The sequence below is a fragment of the Lontra canadensis genome, unplaced genomic scaffold (assembly GCF_010015895.1).
Source record: "Lontra canadensis isolate GAN:19392208 unplaced genomic scaffold, GSC_riverotter_1.0 scaffold2, whole genome shotgun sequence".
In the NCBI taxonomy this organism is placed as follows: domain Eukaryota; kingdom Metazoa; phylum Chordata; class Mammalia; order Carnivora; family Mustelidae; genus Lontra; species Lontra canadensis.
This window is the reverse complement of record NW_022630996.1, coordinates 60,467,805-60,484,754: the sequence shown is the minus strand read 5'-3', so window position 1 is coordinate 60,484,754 and position 16,950 is coordinate 60,467,805. Positions and strand designations below refer to the sequence as shown.

The window sequence follows — 16,950 nt, the reverse complement described above, 5'->3', positions numbered from 1 at the left end:
GCTACTGGTTGATGGCTGGTATTATAAACATTTTTGTTGCTATCCAAAAGACAGTGTGAGGGAACTGGCCCCCTTCCAAAGGAAAACTAAAGAAAAACTATTCAATTTACTATGCAGATGCTTCAGAGTGATTTAACACAACTACTTCACAGCCCAACTTTCCAAAGAGAAAGTCATCTTTACGACAAATAAATGACTGCCTCATTTATCCAGAAGATAAAGTGATTTGTTCTCTTGTGGATGGGGAATTCAGTTTCCTTATTTACAAGGAACAAGGTCAGAGCTGAAGATGCTGTCTTCCAAATACAAAGCAAATTTGTAGAGGGTGTATTTCACTGAAAGCCAATGTATAAATTACATAAAGGGAAAAAAAAAGAATTATAGGGTCTGCAATTGCTTTCCAGGGTACAAAAGGACATTTGATTTTTTTTTCTCCTGGCATAATTCAGAAGGAAGTGACACCCCAGGGAGCCAAGATTGGGTTTTCTTGTAGGGCAAGAAAGACATTTTTCCAGGGGAGGGAAAGGTATGTGAGAGTTTGGGGGAGGTAAGGATGATTTCTGCTGTTGAACAATGCTGCAAATGAAGCCCAGAGTACAAGCAGTCTCTTTGATCATTAAGTACATTTCTGCACACAGATATATCAATATAAAAAGAGTTTCTCGCCGAAGCGGTTTACAGAGGTGGCATTTGTTTTGGGAATATGGCAGGGAGATTTATCTTGAATCTGTTTTTTAATTTATGCTTCCGGGGCCAGATGATGAGGACAAGTGTCTACAGTCCTCTCCAGGTACCACCACTGTAGAAAGAAATTTTTGTCCGATTGTTCTTCCTTGAAGAGAGAATAGAGACAAAGAGACTCACAGAAAGTGAAATTCATTGGTCATCTTCTCAAAGAAACAGCAGAAACTTCTCTCCCTGAGTCCACAGCAGTCCTTTTTCATTTGATGGTCAAGGTTCCTGGTAGTCAGGGTAGAGTGATGATTTGGAGTTCAATGTCCCGTAAGGATCTCTTTCAATGTTGTTGCCTAGTAGAATAATCACTGAGGCCTGAAGACAGTGTGTGCAACTGTCTTAGTTCTAGAAGAAGCCAGAACTGGCTTGCTAGTGAAGAGAGCTGTGAGGCTGTCAGGCTCTTCAGGAAGCCTTTCGTGCTGGGAGAACCATCTTCTGTAAGCAGAAAATGCAGTGGTCAGTGTCAGCAAAACCCCATGACAGCAGTGGGAGCACTGGACTTTGGGCATCTAAAGACTGCAGGTTAAGAACCACTTAATTTCTTTTTCAGCCTAATGAAAGGTAATAAATTCTCTCCCTGTGACATATGGGAGTACGCCAGGTGCCAACTGAGGCCTCAGATGTGAGAAGGAGGCTCCAGAAATATGAATGGACGGTGTTCCTGTATCCATAACTTAGATTGAGCTGTTTCTGAATGGGGGCTGAGAACAATGTTGCCGAATAAAATATAGGATGCTCAGTTAAACTAAAGCTTAGGTATACAGTAAGTAATTTTTCACATAAATATGTGCCATGCAATATCCGTGACACAGTTATGCTAAAAATTCTGTGTTGTCTATCTGAAGCTCAGATTTAATCTGGCAGTCTATATTATTATTATTATTATTATTATTATTATTATTTGTTGAATCTGGGAACCCTAGTTGGGAAATAGGTAATGTGTTGCAAGAGGAGAATAACTTCTAGCTGCCTCTCTTCTGTGGTCAAGGTGTTGGCAGGAAGCGGAAGGTAGGGAATATCTGGGGACAAATTATATGTGTTGGGTAGGGGAGCATTTTGTCTTTAAATATAACGAGTGCGGCTTCCATGAAGAGTGAGCGTGACTGGGAAACTAGTGTAGAGCAGAGGTCAGTTTTCTGAGGGGCCCCTTAAACCATGGGCAGAGCCTCATTACACGCTTTCTGATTGCTCCATACTTTGTTGTTTTATAATTCCATTATAAGCATACTTTCGATTCAAGCCTTGGATTAATTTCAGCTATCATCTCTCTACTAGTGACTCTTACACGTAAATCTCTATTCTGGCTTATCAGCTGATCACCCATGTACTTCTCACCACAGATCATCCTTTCAGAAAGGATATCTGGAGGTCTTTAGAGAAGGATGTGGGATTCCCAATGGTTGCTATGTTTATTTTACCAGCAACAGATTTACATTCGAAAGAGAATTCTTTTGAAATTTCAACCAAACTCAGCCTCATGGTAAAGAGTGTGGGTTTTGTTTGTTTGTTTGTTTGTTTCAGAATATCTGTGCAATGAGATTTGTGTCCTTAAACTACTAATTTCACTGGCCATTATCTAAAAATTAAAACAAGGTTAATCAGAATATATTTGAAAGAGCACTGAACTCAAATTAGGAAGACGTGGTTCAGTCCTCATGCTGCTGCTTACGGTGTGCCTGTCTGGTTTCAGTTTTCTCATCCCCAGATTGTGGGGTGGTCATTAATCTGTAGGGTCTCTTGTAACTCTAGCATTCAATGGTCTGTGATAGTTTATAGCTAGTGTACAAATTAATTACCCTTAGATTTTGTCTGTCTCTTTCACTTGGAGCTCCATAGCGGTCATCCTCATCCCAGCTCTAGAGAAAAGAGCAGCCGAAGTTGACTTAATTTTCTAAGACCAAAGTGTTGAGAAATTCCCATCCTAAGGGCCAGGTACCGAGATGGGAGTCCTTCTGGCTACACTTTCTGTAGACACGAAAATGTGGACTCTGCAGAGGTCCTTGAGCCATGGGTCTCTGGGTCCAACCTATCTCCCTACCCACTTAGGGGTTGGTGATATAGGTCTGGTCTTCGTGTGGTGAGGCGTGACTGAAAAGGCTGTGGTCAGCAGCTGCACTTTGTGCCCTGTGCCCAGAATATGCATGTGAATGGCTCCTCTGCGTTAAGCAAGTATTTACGTTGTGCTCATTTGGATCCAGCCACCCTCACTGATGTAGAGCTTCAGTACATACCAGTCGTCTGTGATGACTTCTGCCTGGGCTTAAATATGGGACAACTGGAAGCAGCTGGCTGCTGGACATGGACTCACAGTGGCTCACGAGAGCTGAGAAATTACCAGGAATTGTGCAAGCTGGTTGTTAAGTGCAGCCATTACGAAAAATTAAATCAAGGTGCACCTGGGTAGGTCAGTGGGTTAAAGCCTCTGCCTTCGGCTCAGGTCGTGATCTCAGGATCCTGGGATCGAGCCCCGCAACGGGGTCCCTGCTCAGTGGGAAGCCTGCTTCCCCGCTCTCTCTGCCTGCCTCTCTGCCTACTTGTGATCTCTGTCTGTCAAATAAATAAATAAAATCTTTAAACAAAAAAGAAAAATTAAATCAAATACTTACAACAAATAGAGTTTGCTAAAAACAAAGATAATAGACATTTAAAACATTATTTTCTAATTATTTTCTTTGTATTTCTTAGTTATTTTCCTATACATACCTAGGCTCTTGATGTTACCTGGGTCTGTTACGCCCATGCAGTGGAAAGAGTGTATAATGATTTGTTCCTGCCCATCTCTTCCCAACCATGCATTCAGTGACCTCAGTTTGGTAGCTGTGAATCAGCCATGATGGGAGGATTTACACCACAGAAATCAGCAAATGCTATTGATCAGACTTTGATTTATTGCTTTGCTGATGTCTACACCTAAGAAATTAGTGGTGAGAATGTTACTAACAAAGATTAAACTTGAAAGTATATAGTATTGGCAGCTCTGACATTATAAATAGCACAAAAAAATGGGGAAATATGATCCCAGTATTCAAAAACTATTATATTTCAATAAAAAAGTAACTCATATTATTGATGAATGAGTAAAGTTACAATATAGATCTTCATTGTTTCCCATTTGTGAAACAGTTACTCTCTTGTGTAATCAAATGACCAACCAACCTTCATTTAACAACCACATGTATTCTTCATTTGCAGACATAGATTTTGGCTATGAATGCAATCTTATATCCGTACAAAATTGATACAAAAATCAGTGAAAGCATTCTGAGAGAACCAATTAACTGCAAAATAGGAAATAAAAAGTACTGGTTATTTTATTATTCATAAAATGTGGGCTTCACATTCTTTATATTAGTAAAAATTTGTATCGCATTTATGTACATATAAATATACACATAGTTGTTCCTCTTCCAGAAGACCTGTTATTGAACATATTTTTGCATGCCACTGACTCAAACCTCAGTTTCAATAAGACTCCCTTATTACTTCTTGAGACCTTCTGATTGTCCCGTTGGTTGGGCTGACACAGTCCTCTACTGAGACCGGGCGTCCTGTTTTGACACTGTGTTCCAGTACATTCTTACAAATCTTTCTTTCCTGATAACCCCACTCTGATGACTCTGCTTCATCTGACCACGTTTTGTTGCTCCTGATTCCTGCTGGGTCTGGGCCATTGCAGCTGGGTTTTGATGTGTTGTATTAGAGGAGAGCTGCCTTCTCCTTTGTCTTATGCATTTGTAAGAGAAATTCTGCTAAAATGAAACCCCCACCCACCTCTGTCCCAAACCTTATCTTATTCCACTTGACCTACTGATGAGTTGGGTAGAAGAACTGAACTTGCTTGCTTAACTGTGTGCCTAGAGAAAACCTGAATTCTTGGTTCTTCTGTGGAGTAGGAGTCAGGGAACAAACTCTTTACACCAGGCAGAGGCCCATAGTTTGGGGATGCAAATTTAATCTTGGGGTAGACTGTTGGGAAGCTTGATGTGGTCCCATAATTCAACATCTTCTGTGTAATTAGTATTATGAGTAATAAAAATGACATTGTGATCTCATCTCATTTTTTAATAGGTTCTAAACTCAGGAGGGAAAGTCATTTATTGGGTCTCTAAAACCCTGTATGCTGTGACGTCAAGGTCTTAAGGATGAGGATGGGTCAGGCCTAGTTACAACTGTGCATCTGTCCTCTATCTGTCTCTCATAGTCTGAGCCCTCCCTGTTTGAATCCACCCACCTCCTGGTAAGCTGGCCTTCTAATCAGATCTGGTGGTTTCTAATATCTCTTCCTCTCCCTCATTCTTGTGGCTCTGGTGATAACCACCTTCCAGTGCTCTCCTCACTTGATGTCTTTCATTCTGATAGGCCCAATTTCCTTTTGAATTTTGGAGTCATAGGGACCTGAATTTGAATCCCAGCCCCATGATTTATTAACTAAATAACCTTGGGTTTAAACTTTCTCCGTCTTAGATTTTAAATCTGTAAAATGGGTGTAAGTATAGGACTAACCTCATAGGGTGGTTTGAAGATCAAGCAAGGCAGATACACAAAGATTTAACATAGTCCCTGACACATAACAAGTATGCAAAAAATGGTAGCTGTAACTTTTTTCCTTCCCTTTCTCTCCTGCCTGTTAGGTTTCCCCAGGCTTTTTTTTTTTTTTTAAGATTTTATTTATTTATTTGACAGACAGAGATCACAAGTAGGCAGAGAGGCAGGCAGAGAGGAGGGGAAGCAGGCTCACTGCTGAGCAGAGAGCCCAATGCGATCATGACCTGAGCCCAAGGCAGAGGCAGAGGCTTAACCCACTGAGCCACCCATGCACCCCTCCCCAGGCTTTAGACCAGCGTCCTCTACCATTTCCATTTATTCCCATTTAGAGTATTACTGAGCGGTGTGGCGTTATTAGCCAACACATCCTTTAATGGTGCCCAAGTCTCCACCTCCATCTTGGCCTGCTCAGTGGAGCATTATAGTGCACATTTTTGACCAACATTAAGACTTTGCCTGTAACATATGCTCCTGCCCATGATCTGACCTTCCCCAAATTAGCATGGCCTTCCCGTTTCCTCATTCCCGTCAGTGGCACCCCTATGTGTCCTTGTTCTCAGGCTCGAAAGCCGCATTCTTTACTCCCCATAGCTGATTAGTCATTAAGCCGTCCTCACGCTTTCTCAGAGCTCCGGTTGTCCTGCATTCTCGTGACTGGCCGTGAAGCTAACTGAGAAGCGGTTTGGTGCTCTCTCACTCAGTCTCCACACTGCTCGCTGCCCTTGACATCCTTGTTTTCTCCTCTGTGCTTTTGTTCATGATGCTCAAGGGACACTTGATGATCTTTAAGCCAGTCTCTTATTATTTACTGACTTACACTGCTCGCTCTTTGAAATATGTATGTCTTTTCTCTTCAACTAGGTTGTAAACTCCTTGAAGGCAAGAAACAGGTCATAAACTTCTCAGAATTACAGTCACAGGGCTAAACACTGTGCTTGATAAAGGCCTCCTAATGGAATGAATTGGTTGACTATAAGCCTCTCTTGTTAAGAACACGTAACAGTGTCCTATTGCCTGCTAAGCCAGTCCCGAGCTCTTCAGACTGGCGTCGCAGGGGGACCATCTGCTGGTTCCATCCCCACATGCTCCTAACATCAGCTCTTTCCTGATATGGGCCCTCCTTTCAGGTGACACCACACGCACATGCGCAGACACACACACACATACACACATTGAACTGGGCATTAGAATGATAATATTTCCATCTCAGTTTTGCCTGGGGCCTCAAGACAGTAGGTTCTGAACAGCCCGCATTGGAAAAACAATGCTGGATCACTTGTGATGAACGCATAAAGGAGTTGGGGAAACCCAGTGTTGTGAACCTTTGCCCAAGGACAATAGGGCTGAGCATGGCAAGGACTGGGAGTCAGGAAGAACTCTTTGAAGAAAGTCGTTTCGGTGCAAAGGCATGTCTCCCTTCCAATGGCAGCGTTGGGGGCCTTTCTCCTCCTCTCACGTCCAGTGACAGGTCTTGAAGAGGACTCCACAGAGAGTTTGATAGATGTTTTCTGGAGTTCCAAGGGGAAAATGGAACCGATGATAAGGAAACTTAAAGGCAAAAGTCTTTCGCTGGTTTGGGTTATCTATGACAAAGGAAAGAAAGGCGGGTAAATTCGGAGTCAAGAGTACTTTTACGGCAGGTTCCCTGTGGACCAGTTTTGGGGAACGTTGCAGAACCATCTGGGTCCCTTTGACATGAAAACGGGCCACACTCAGAGGACTTCCGGAGATGGGTCAGTTTGGCAGAAAGAAGCCAGAGGTGTTCCGGTGGACACAGAAGCTGGTGGGGAGGACCGAGGGTTGCAGGGTAGAATGTGTCTTTCATCAGACTCCCTCTTCTTGGTTAGCTCCTCTTTTTTCACTTGTTCCTGAACGTTGAAGGGAGTTAGTGTGATTTTATTAATCCGCCCACCTACGCTGGGACTAGCAGTGTGTTTGAAGACTCAAAGGCATGAGGCTTCCTGAAAGCATTTCAGGGTTCCAAGGAGCCTAAGGGATCCGTAAGTTCTCGATGTCTCTGTGAGAATGAATGAATCATACATGTGCCTTGAACAAATAACGCTGTATGCTTCCTCTGCAGGTGATACAGGCTTGCCATTCTTGTCCCAAAGCAATTGAAGTTGTCGTCAACGCCTACGAACACATCAGGTGGAACGTGAAGTGGAAAAGAGCTATCCCCGATGACGACCTGGAGGTAAAGAATCCACGTGATTTCTGTGGTTTTCACCGTAAAATAGTTTAAGACTGCAGTAGTAGGACAGAAAATTCTAATTAAAAAACTGCTCTTGAGAATGTTTTTAAGACCTACTCAAATGCTGGGGTACCTGGGTGGTTCAGTGGGTTAAAGCCTCTGCCTTTGGCTCAGGTCATGATCTCAGATCCTGGGATCAAGCCCCACATCGGGCTCTCTGCTCAGCGGGGAGCTTGCGTCCCTTCCTCTCTCTGCCTGCCTCTCTGCCTACTTGTGATCTCTCTCTGTCAAATAAATAAATAAAATCTTAAAAAAAAAAAAAAGACCTACACAAATGCAACAAGACAAATGGTTATAAAACATGGGTGCGAGATGGGCGCCTGGGTGGCCCAGTTGGTTAAGCATCTGCCTTCCATTCAGGTCATGATCCCAGGGTCCTGGGATCGAGTCTGACATCCGGCCTTCCTGCTTGGCAGGAAGTCTGCTTCTCCATCTCCCTCTGTGTGTTCTCTCTCTTGCTCTCTCTTTCTCTCAAATAAATAAATAAAATCTTTAGAAAGAACACAGATGTGAGAATAAATAGATGCATCATGTACGCAGCATTTGGGAATATCTTGAGGATTTCTCCATTTAAGTGCAAGTTGAACATTTGTATAAAGGTGACAGTTTTACTTTCTCCTCAGTAATTTAGATAATTTCATAATAAGAATAATAATAGTAATATTTGAGGTTTATATTGTTACCAGAAGATAAGTCTTTCAGGTAGATTATTTTATTTGCTTTTTTGAAAAGATGTATTTATTTATTTATTTATTTATTTTTTAAAGATTTTATTTATTTGACAGAGAGAGATCACAGTAGACAGAGACAGGCAGAGAGAGAGAGAGAGGGAAGCAGGCTCCCCACCGAGCAGAGAGCCCGACGCGGAACTCGATCCCAGGATCCCGAGATCATGACCTGAGCGGAAGGCAGCAGCTTAACCCACTGAGCCACCCAGGCGTCCCAAGATGTATTTATTTATTTTAGAGAGAGAGAGAGGAGAATGAGCGGGAGGGACAGAAGGAGAGGGAATCTCAAGCAGATGCCACACGGAGCATAGAGTCCCACGAGGGGCTCGATCTCACGACCCTGAGATCATGACCTGAGCCAAACAAGAGTGAGATGCTTAACCTACTGGGCCACCCAAGTGCCCCCATTCCATTCACTTTTGGTTATCTTGAAGACTTTAAATACATTAAAAATCCTTAATGAGTCATGCAGAAAACTATTGACAAAGCTGAGTTCGGACCCTGCAAACCGACTTTGCTGCCTTAGTCAACCAGGCCTCCCACCGCGTCCTCGGTGTTAGCAGTCACAGGCTGTCTCCAGCATGCGTGAAGAGGCACCAGGCACAGAATGCAAAGTTCATCGGGCTCAGAGCCTGATGCCTTAGGCGCAATCGTACTCTGCTACTTTGGAACTATCTTACCCTTAAAAAGTTACTTACAATCTGCGTCAGCGTCATTAATAGAATAAATATCTGAATGTGTGGGCCACATAAGGCATATAAAGGGTGTACAGTAGTATTTTTTTTAAAGATTTTATTTATTTACTTGGCAGAGAGAGACACGGGGAGAGGGGAACACAAGCAGGGGGAGCAGGAGAGGGAGAAGCATGCTTCTTGCAGAGCAGGGAGCCGGATGCGGGGCTCAATCCCAAGACCCTGGGATCACGACCCAAGCCGAAGGCAGACGCTTAACCACTGAGCCACCAAGGTGTACAGTAGTATTGTGATTAATTTCAAATTGCAGTTTTGATATACGCTGGCCCAGACAGTTCACATGAGTATCTTTTATCTCATTTCCCAGGTTCTGAATTGCAGAACCATATCACCATCTCAGCCCCCGTCTCAATTTCATGTTTAATTTCGTCTCACTGTCAGAGACCCTAAAAAGCTGCCACTGTGTGTAAAGTAGGGACTAAACGCGTCATTGTTGATTTCTTTAGATGAACCCTGGGGCTTTTCTGCCTCTAACCCATCTTGCCTTCCTTTACAGAGATACTGGGATTTTTACCACTCGCTCTTCACTGTGTGCAGTAACTCTCCAAGGACTCTCATGCATTTATCGAGATGCGCCATTCGAAGAACGCTGCACAACAGATGTCACCAAGCAATTCCTTTGCTTTCCCTCCCATTGTCATTGAAAAAGTACTTGCTTTTAGAGCCAGAGGGAATCATTTATTAAGCCGTATGAGACAGAAGTTCCCAATCCTAGCTATTTAAGTGGACTTACCGGGTAGACACAGTTTGCATAAATAAAACGGTACTTGGGTTGATTATAACACGTCAGGGATTTCAAAACACTTGACAAACTCTGTGTCATTAATTCTGGGATATCACGGTGAGGGGAAATAAACAAGGAGTAAAGTTAAGGAATTCTCAAAGACGAGAATGTATCCAGAAGGTACTGACAGCAGTGATAACTAATGTGTACGGTGTTTTTACTTGGTGCCTGATATATTTTTATAAAATTTTTCATATATCATCTCATTTGAAACGGGACCCAGTTTTTCTTACAACCAATCTCATTCTCTCCCTTATCAGTGGTAGGTTTATATTACGGTTCAGTTGGCAAAATCATAGGCTTTGTGGTTGGCCTCTTAATCTCGGTGGCTTCCCCCCACCCCCACCCCCACCCCCGCACCACCACTGTTATCACTTAGCAGAGATTATGGTCACTAATTTTGCAAACTCCTACCCCCACTTTAAGCTCTTTATAATTTACTTTTGGTGAAGAGAGCATACAAGCCTCGTCAAAACAAGGAGATCTTTGAGTTAAAGCAGAAACCCAAATCGAAGACCTATCCACTTACTAGTCAAAAAATGGGCATTTCAACATATGCTCATTGAGCCAGAGGCTGGAGAGACAATGAGGACTCTCCAGTGAGGACTCCTGGTCTCCAGAATCTCACCGTTCAGCAGAGGATCCGGACATACAAGCAGGAAACTGCAATGTCAAATGTCAGGGGCAACAGTACAGGGTGCAGACTCATTTTTAGTGCTTGTGTTTAGGTCATGTTTCTGACCTGAAGTGTGAGTCTCCTTTTAAGCATGAATATAAAAGAATGAAGGCATTGTGTGACATAGAGGGAAGTCCTGCTGCTGTTAGTATAAATGTATTCACTTTCCGTTTCTCTGAACATCCAGAAACTCTTTCTTTTTTTTTAGTAGGATTTCCTGTTTAGTACCGTCCTTGGGAAAAAATATTGCACACTCTGTGGCTCCCATGTACACGACCATGAAGTTTAGTAAGACGTGTACAAGGAGGAGTGTGAAGGGAAGAACTTCAGTTGGTGATTTGGTCTTGTTGTGTAATAATAGACTGACATTTCAGAGTATTTTAGCTGGAAGATAAGGAGCACTTCGCTAGCGATGGCTGGCTCCCGATAGAGCAAATAGAAAGATGTTTTGAAAATGGTTAAAGTTTGAGACACTTGGAAAGATAAGGGTGTCAATCAGGCTTGTTAGTTAGTGGTTTGCAGAAAGTGAAATGTAGTTGATTAACCTCTGGACCTCAGGGTTTATGAGGCCAATTTCGTTTTGTTTTTTGTTCTTGCTAATCACTTTTAGGTAAGCTCATTGCCTCCTAGCATCGCTTTTTTAGAAGTTAGAGCGGTAGTAATTAGCACAAACCAATCCGTTTGCCAGTGGTGACCAGGTTTCTTTTATTTGTGTGGTTCTTTATCTTTTTTTTGTTTGTTTGTTTTTCCTTTTCTTTTGAGAGAGAGATAGAGAGCACAGAGGGAGAGGGAGAAGCAGGCTCCCTGCTGACCAGGGAGCCCTATGCGGGGATCGATCCCAGGACCCTGAGATCATGACCTGAGCCGAAGGCAGACGCTTAACCCACTGAGCCACCCAGATACTCCATGGTTTCATCTTATTTAACCTTAGATGCTTGAGTTTTGAGTAGAGATGTTACCAAATATTCCAACAGCCCACCATCTGGACTGTGTTTCCAAAACTGGATTCTCAAACATCCTGTGCACTGTAGGAGAGACCATGGGCAGATACAACAATGTTTATGTTTTTCTTCAGTCTTACTCAGATATTTTGAAGCTAATTTGCACTAAAACAAGATTTATATTGTGGAATAGGATGCTGAATTTGTATAAACTAATCGCATAAAAACACTGATCCTTCCAAAAAAATAGATTGTTTGCAGCAAGTGGTGTTGGAACACATCCTAGAATGCTGGGCGGGGGCGCCTGTTGCCCTCACCTTCAGGAATATTCTGGCTGAAAAATTTGTGATGCACTGTCTTTGTCAATAAAATGCTGAGGACAAACGAAGAGGGGGGTCCCTGCATTAGGAGATGTTTCTCAATCTGCTTGCTTATGCTTAAACACTTTGTATTAATTAGCACATAATACATGCCTACTTGTTTTGAATTGTTTACTCATACATTTGAAGTTATTTCTCTTCATCTCTAAACTTTTACTTAGAGGACTTAAATAAAGCTCTTGTTTCCTTTCATCTCTGGGAGTTGTTTATCTACCGATAAGACTTCCAATCGACTTCAGCAAGACGTCTCTGAAGAACTCTACATGTTTCGTTGCTGTCTTCAACGTTTAGAAAGAAAAGGAGAATGAGGAAATGAGCCTGTAAATGAATAATATTTTCAAAAGAAAGAGTAAACACAAATAAAAGGCAGGCTGTAGGAACAAGAGTGTTTTGTTTTGTTTTTTTAAAGATGTATTTCTTTGATTTAGAGAGAGCAAGTGGGCACCTGTGAGCAGAGGAGGGGGAGGGACAGAGGGAGAGAGGAAGAAAGAGGGGGAAAGGCAGACTCCCTGGGACCTTGGAGCCCAGCTGCGGGGCTTGACCTCACACGCTGAGATCATGACCTGAGCCGAAATCAAGAGTCAGATGCTCAACCGACTGAGCCACCCAGGTGCCCCAGAAAAATAGCATGTTTTAGTAATAATAAAGAAATGCTACCACAATCATTCTTTCCTGCCTGTCTCCATCTCTGCCCTTCTGGTCCTTTCACTCCTCTTCATTCTCTCCATTCACACAACCCCAGGTGACAGCAACAGAGGAAATGATGTCCTCATGCTGCTTTTGTAACTTTCTGTAAATAGTCATTTAGTGGCCTGAAAAAACAAACCTCTTCTCTTTTGTGAGTTACATGTGAGGAAAGATCTTTAATGTGAGGGAGGACCACCTATCCAGCTTTCTCCCCTTCTCAGGATCTAGACACACTTGTGTTCTATTTCTTAATCATGTAGTGTTACATTGCCACTTTGTCCTTCCATCCTGAACCCAGTGGCTTCTAATAAAAAACACAGCGGTCGAAAACTGATTGTACAGATAAGAAAAGTAACAAACCACTTGCAGTGGGTTATCAATGTTGGAAAGAACAGCTGAGCCTCATGGTTTTGTTACTCCTCCGATTGTGAGGAACTTAAGAAGTTTTAAACTGGTGCACTTCCTAAACTTTAAGAAAAGCCGTCCGAATTATTCACTCATTTTCTTTGAAACACAGATACTGTGGCTGGTGTCTGGAAGAAATTCATTGTCACTCCCCTCAGAGAATAAACAGATGCATTACGGCTAGATGTTAAGAGTTTTGGCTCTGGTACCTGTCTACCTGGGTTCATTTTCTGACTTCCAACCTTTTTTTTTTTTTTTGAAGATTTTATTTATTTATTTTACAGGCAGAGATCACAAGTAAGCAGAGAGACAGGCAGAGGGAGAGAGGATGAAGCAGACTCCCCGCGGAGCAGAGCCCAATGTGTGGCTCGATCCCAGGACCCTGAGATCATGACCTGAGCCGAAGGCAGAGGCTTTAACCCATTGAGCCACCCAGGCGCCCCCTGACTTCCAACTTTATCTGATCCATTTTCTAGGAAAAACAATGCACTTCGTCCATGACTCAGTTTCCTCATTCATAAAATGGGAATAATGATGGTATCTATGTCATAAAAATTTTGCATGATTATCCTGAGGTGTAGAGGAGGGAAAAGTTTTCTTTGACTCTCTTAGGATCCCAGGTTGGGTCTGAAAATTAAACTGACAAAGATCATAGAAGAAAAGCACACAAGTTCTACATGCCACAGAATCTTCATAAGGAAATGAGGATCCGGAGAAATAGAACTGAGTATTTTCATGTTAAATTTGATTAAGAGTGGGCAATTGTGTAGAATATATGATGGATCCTCAAGAAGTATGAGGGGAAACTTAGCAAGTCTTGTTTGTTAGGATTCTTCTCTGATGTTCCTTTGTCTTAAGAGCTAAAGATGCCTCTTTCCTCCAGGTACAGGGAGGGCACCTCCCGCGGGAGGGTTTTATGACCTGTTTCAGGGAGAAGATGTGGGGAAATCAGAATGACCTTCTTGCTTCTGCTGTTTTCTCAGACTCCTTCAGCTTAAAGTGTTCAATATGCCAAGATACCACACTTTGGGGTAGCATGTCCTAAAATCCAATCAGAGGATTAAATTGCTTATGCATTAAATCACTTAGAATAGTAAAAATTTTCTTATTATCATTGTCCATGTTACTTTCATAATTATTATTATTCTGGGAGAGTTTTCTACCGGTAGGGTGATGTATTCGCAGAGTGAAGCTATAGCCAAAGGTGATACGTGGTAGATTTTTGCTCTCGTTGGCAAATATTTATTGATCTCCGACCATGCACTAGGCACTTGGCTCAGGGCTGGAATCAATGGGGGAAACAAGAAAAACTAGGTCCCTGATCTTCTTGGGCTTTTTGAGGTGGGAGATGAAGGTTGAAATAACATGAATTTGGATGATTAGCAAACAAGTGAATTAATTTTCCCTTTTGCAAATGAGTTTATCAAGGATACAATAACTCCTTTTACTATTTCAGAAAGGCTGAGGAATCACTTGAAATGTGTCTATCATGGGGACAGAATTTTCATCTTTCCCTCTTCAAAGAGAGAAAGAGTAGGAGGTTAGTTTTGTAGCTGAGGGAATGTAGACTAGCAATGAGATGCCTAGAGGTGGGGTTATTGCCCATCAGAATGAATGAACAGGGAGGGCTGAAGAATTTCATTAAATTATTCTTTCACTTTCAAGAATTTGTTCGGCAGTACTAAGTGTGTGATTCTGCAAAGGAAGTGGAATGGGGGGAGGGGTTGATGACAATTCACTCCAAGACTCACTATCAGTGACACCATGTTTTTGTTTGTTTTTACTAAGAAGAATAAAAAATATACTGTTTTTTTTTAAATTAGGTACTATTTAATTGAGCTAGTTTTCTGTCAGCCTGCTGTAAAATGATTAGAAATGGTTTTCAAAACCGATATTTTAGTGATAAATTGCCTTCTTCGTATTTTCGATCATACCTCTCACCAAGGCAAAGCAATATGTGAAATAAGAAAAACTCTCATTCAAGAAACAGTTGCTTTCTTTCCTTTTCTTTCTCTCCCTCTCTCTCTCTCTCTCTCTTTTTTTTTTTTTGTTAGCAACACTAAGTGGGTTAGGTGTACATAGAATTCTTTAGTAATTGGTTTTCTCAGATTATAGGTGTGCCTCAATGATGATAGTGGATAACAATTTATGCAAATACATGCTAATCCAGCCAAGGAAATAAAATAATGTTGCCACCTTGTACTTCCTAAGTTAAAGACGCTGGCTGATTAGTTCTTAGTGCTTACTGAGCATGAAGATTGACAAAACAGAACCATCATGGGGAGTTTAAGGATGTCTTTGAAGTTGAAGTTGGGTACCAGGGACCTTCTCAGGGTCCAGGAGTCCAGACACTATCCTGAGTCACAAGGGATGATGTTTCCTCACTATTCCATTCCAGACTGGGGGGAACCTAAAAACCAGTGTCTGATATACAAAAGCTGGGAACCAATGGAGATCACCATCAACTCCATTCGGAGAGCAAGACATGCAAATTGAGCGGCCCTTCTAAGCACACGTCTTCGTCCTGACAGAAGGACTTCCATGGGCTGCATCAGCTGAACTCTTGCCCCCTGGCTTCCTCCTGTGTTCAGTCAGTGCCAAGACACACTGAAGCCTGAAGGGCAAGAGGAGATGAAGATTGGAATCCTTCCGGCCTCCCATCCTGCGGGGCCTCCTCTAGATGGGAGCTGAAGTCCTTTCACTAGACACAGCTCTCGTGAGGAGCACTTCTCCTCAGCTACTCTCTTCCTTGGGTGATAGTAACTGTTTCCTCCACTTGTTCCTTCCGACCTAAGGGTAGCGGAGGCTTCCTCCTGTTGTTTGTGTCCCAGGTACTTTCCTATTCTTGGTTCCCCATATTTCTGTAAATCGTACTTGCCGAAATTCTCTTCCATCACCTCTATGGGGCATACGATTCATTTCCTCTAGGGATGATGACAGATGCACCAGCACACATAAGACTGTGACAAGTCACCACAAGGCGAGAGCCTGGGTGGTGGTCCAGATGGTAAGTGCCAGCACCCTTGAGGGAAGACAGGTCACTGTGACCAAACGTGAGGCAGGGCCTCTTGAGCTGTGACATGAAGAAGGGTAGGATTGGGGCAGTAATGTGAGTAGGAGTTGGTCAGTGGAGGGGGTGGCCATTAAGGTAAGTCAGTAGCCTCAGTGAAGGGTTAAGGCTGGGATATATGACAGGTATGCACTATCACCAATTAGACAACCTTGATGGAAGAGAAGGTAAATGTTTGCTGTACAGAGTGGAGGATGAGGTTGGCAGGGCTGGGTGGATCAAATTATGAAGTATCCTAAACCACAGGGAAGCTCTGTGGGGAACCAATGGAGTATTATTATCATAATTGCTCTTTTTCCAACCTCATAACTTCTATGGTAGTAAAAATTATGATTCAATTATGGAACATTTATATGGTGTTTTATAATGTTCAGAGAGCCTTCATACAATTCTGAAGATTAAGACATGAAAAAAGTCTAAACATGACATTAATTAACCCTCTTCTTCTTATGTAAACCACTCCAATCATATGGAATTATTTACTCAAGCAAAGAAATGACTATATAGCCTTGCATTTTTAAAAGCATTTTATTTATTTATTTGAGAGAGAGAGAGAGCACAAGGTGGGAGGAGGAGCAGAGGGAGAAGGAGAGACTCCTGGCTGAGCAGGGAGCTCCGTGCGGGCTGGATCCCAGGACCTTGAGATCATGACTTGAGCCGAAGGCAGACGCTTAACCAACTGAGCCACCCAGGAGCTCCAAACCTTTCACTTTTTTTTTTTTTTAATATCAAAAGCTAAAGAATGTGTGTGTGTGTGTTTGTAATCGCACAAGGGGGAAAAAAGGAAATCTTCCTTCCAAGACATGAGAGGATAAAGGGACAAGGGCAAAATTGGAAGTTCTAGGAGTGCATATAATTCTCGCCATGGCAGTATTCAAGTGATAAATTGTTTGCAGAAGCACTGACATGATTATGGTCCTTCAGGGGCCCCAGAACTCCCAACACTGCTGAAGTCTGCGCAACACTGAGAGATCCCTTACGATCATCCACCAAGGG

At 42.5% G+C, this 16,950-nt stretch overlaps 1 protein-coding gene across 1 annotated transcript in view; it reads left to right on the top strand.

Annotated features, from left to right (window-relative positions):
* The window catches only part of ASB4 (ankyrin repeat and SOCS box containing 4), a 62,541-nt gene extending 52,402 nt beyond the window's left edge, over positions 1 to 10,139 (top strand). The window contains exons 4-5 of the mRNA XM_032874724.1: positions 7,361 to 7,474; positions 9,508 to 10,139. Coding sequence (XP_032730615.1) covers positions 7,361 to 7,474; positions 9,508 to 9,696 — 303 coding nt within the window. The 3' untranslated portion in view covers positions 9,697 to 10,139. The remainder of the gene's footprint in view (positions 1 to 7,360; positions 7,475 to 9,507) is intronic.
* The last annotated feature ends 6,811 nt before the right edge of the window (positions 10,140 to 16,950 follow it).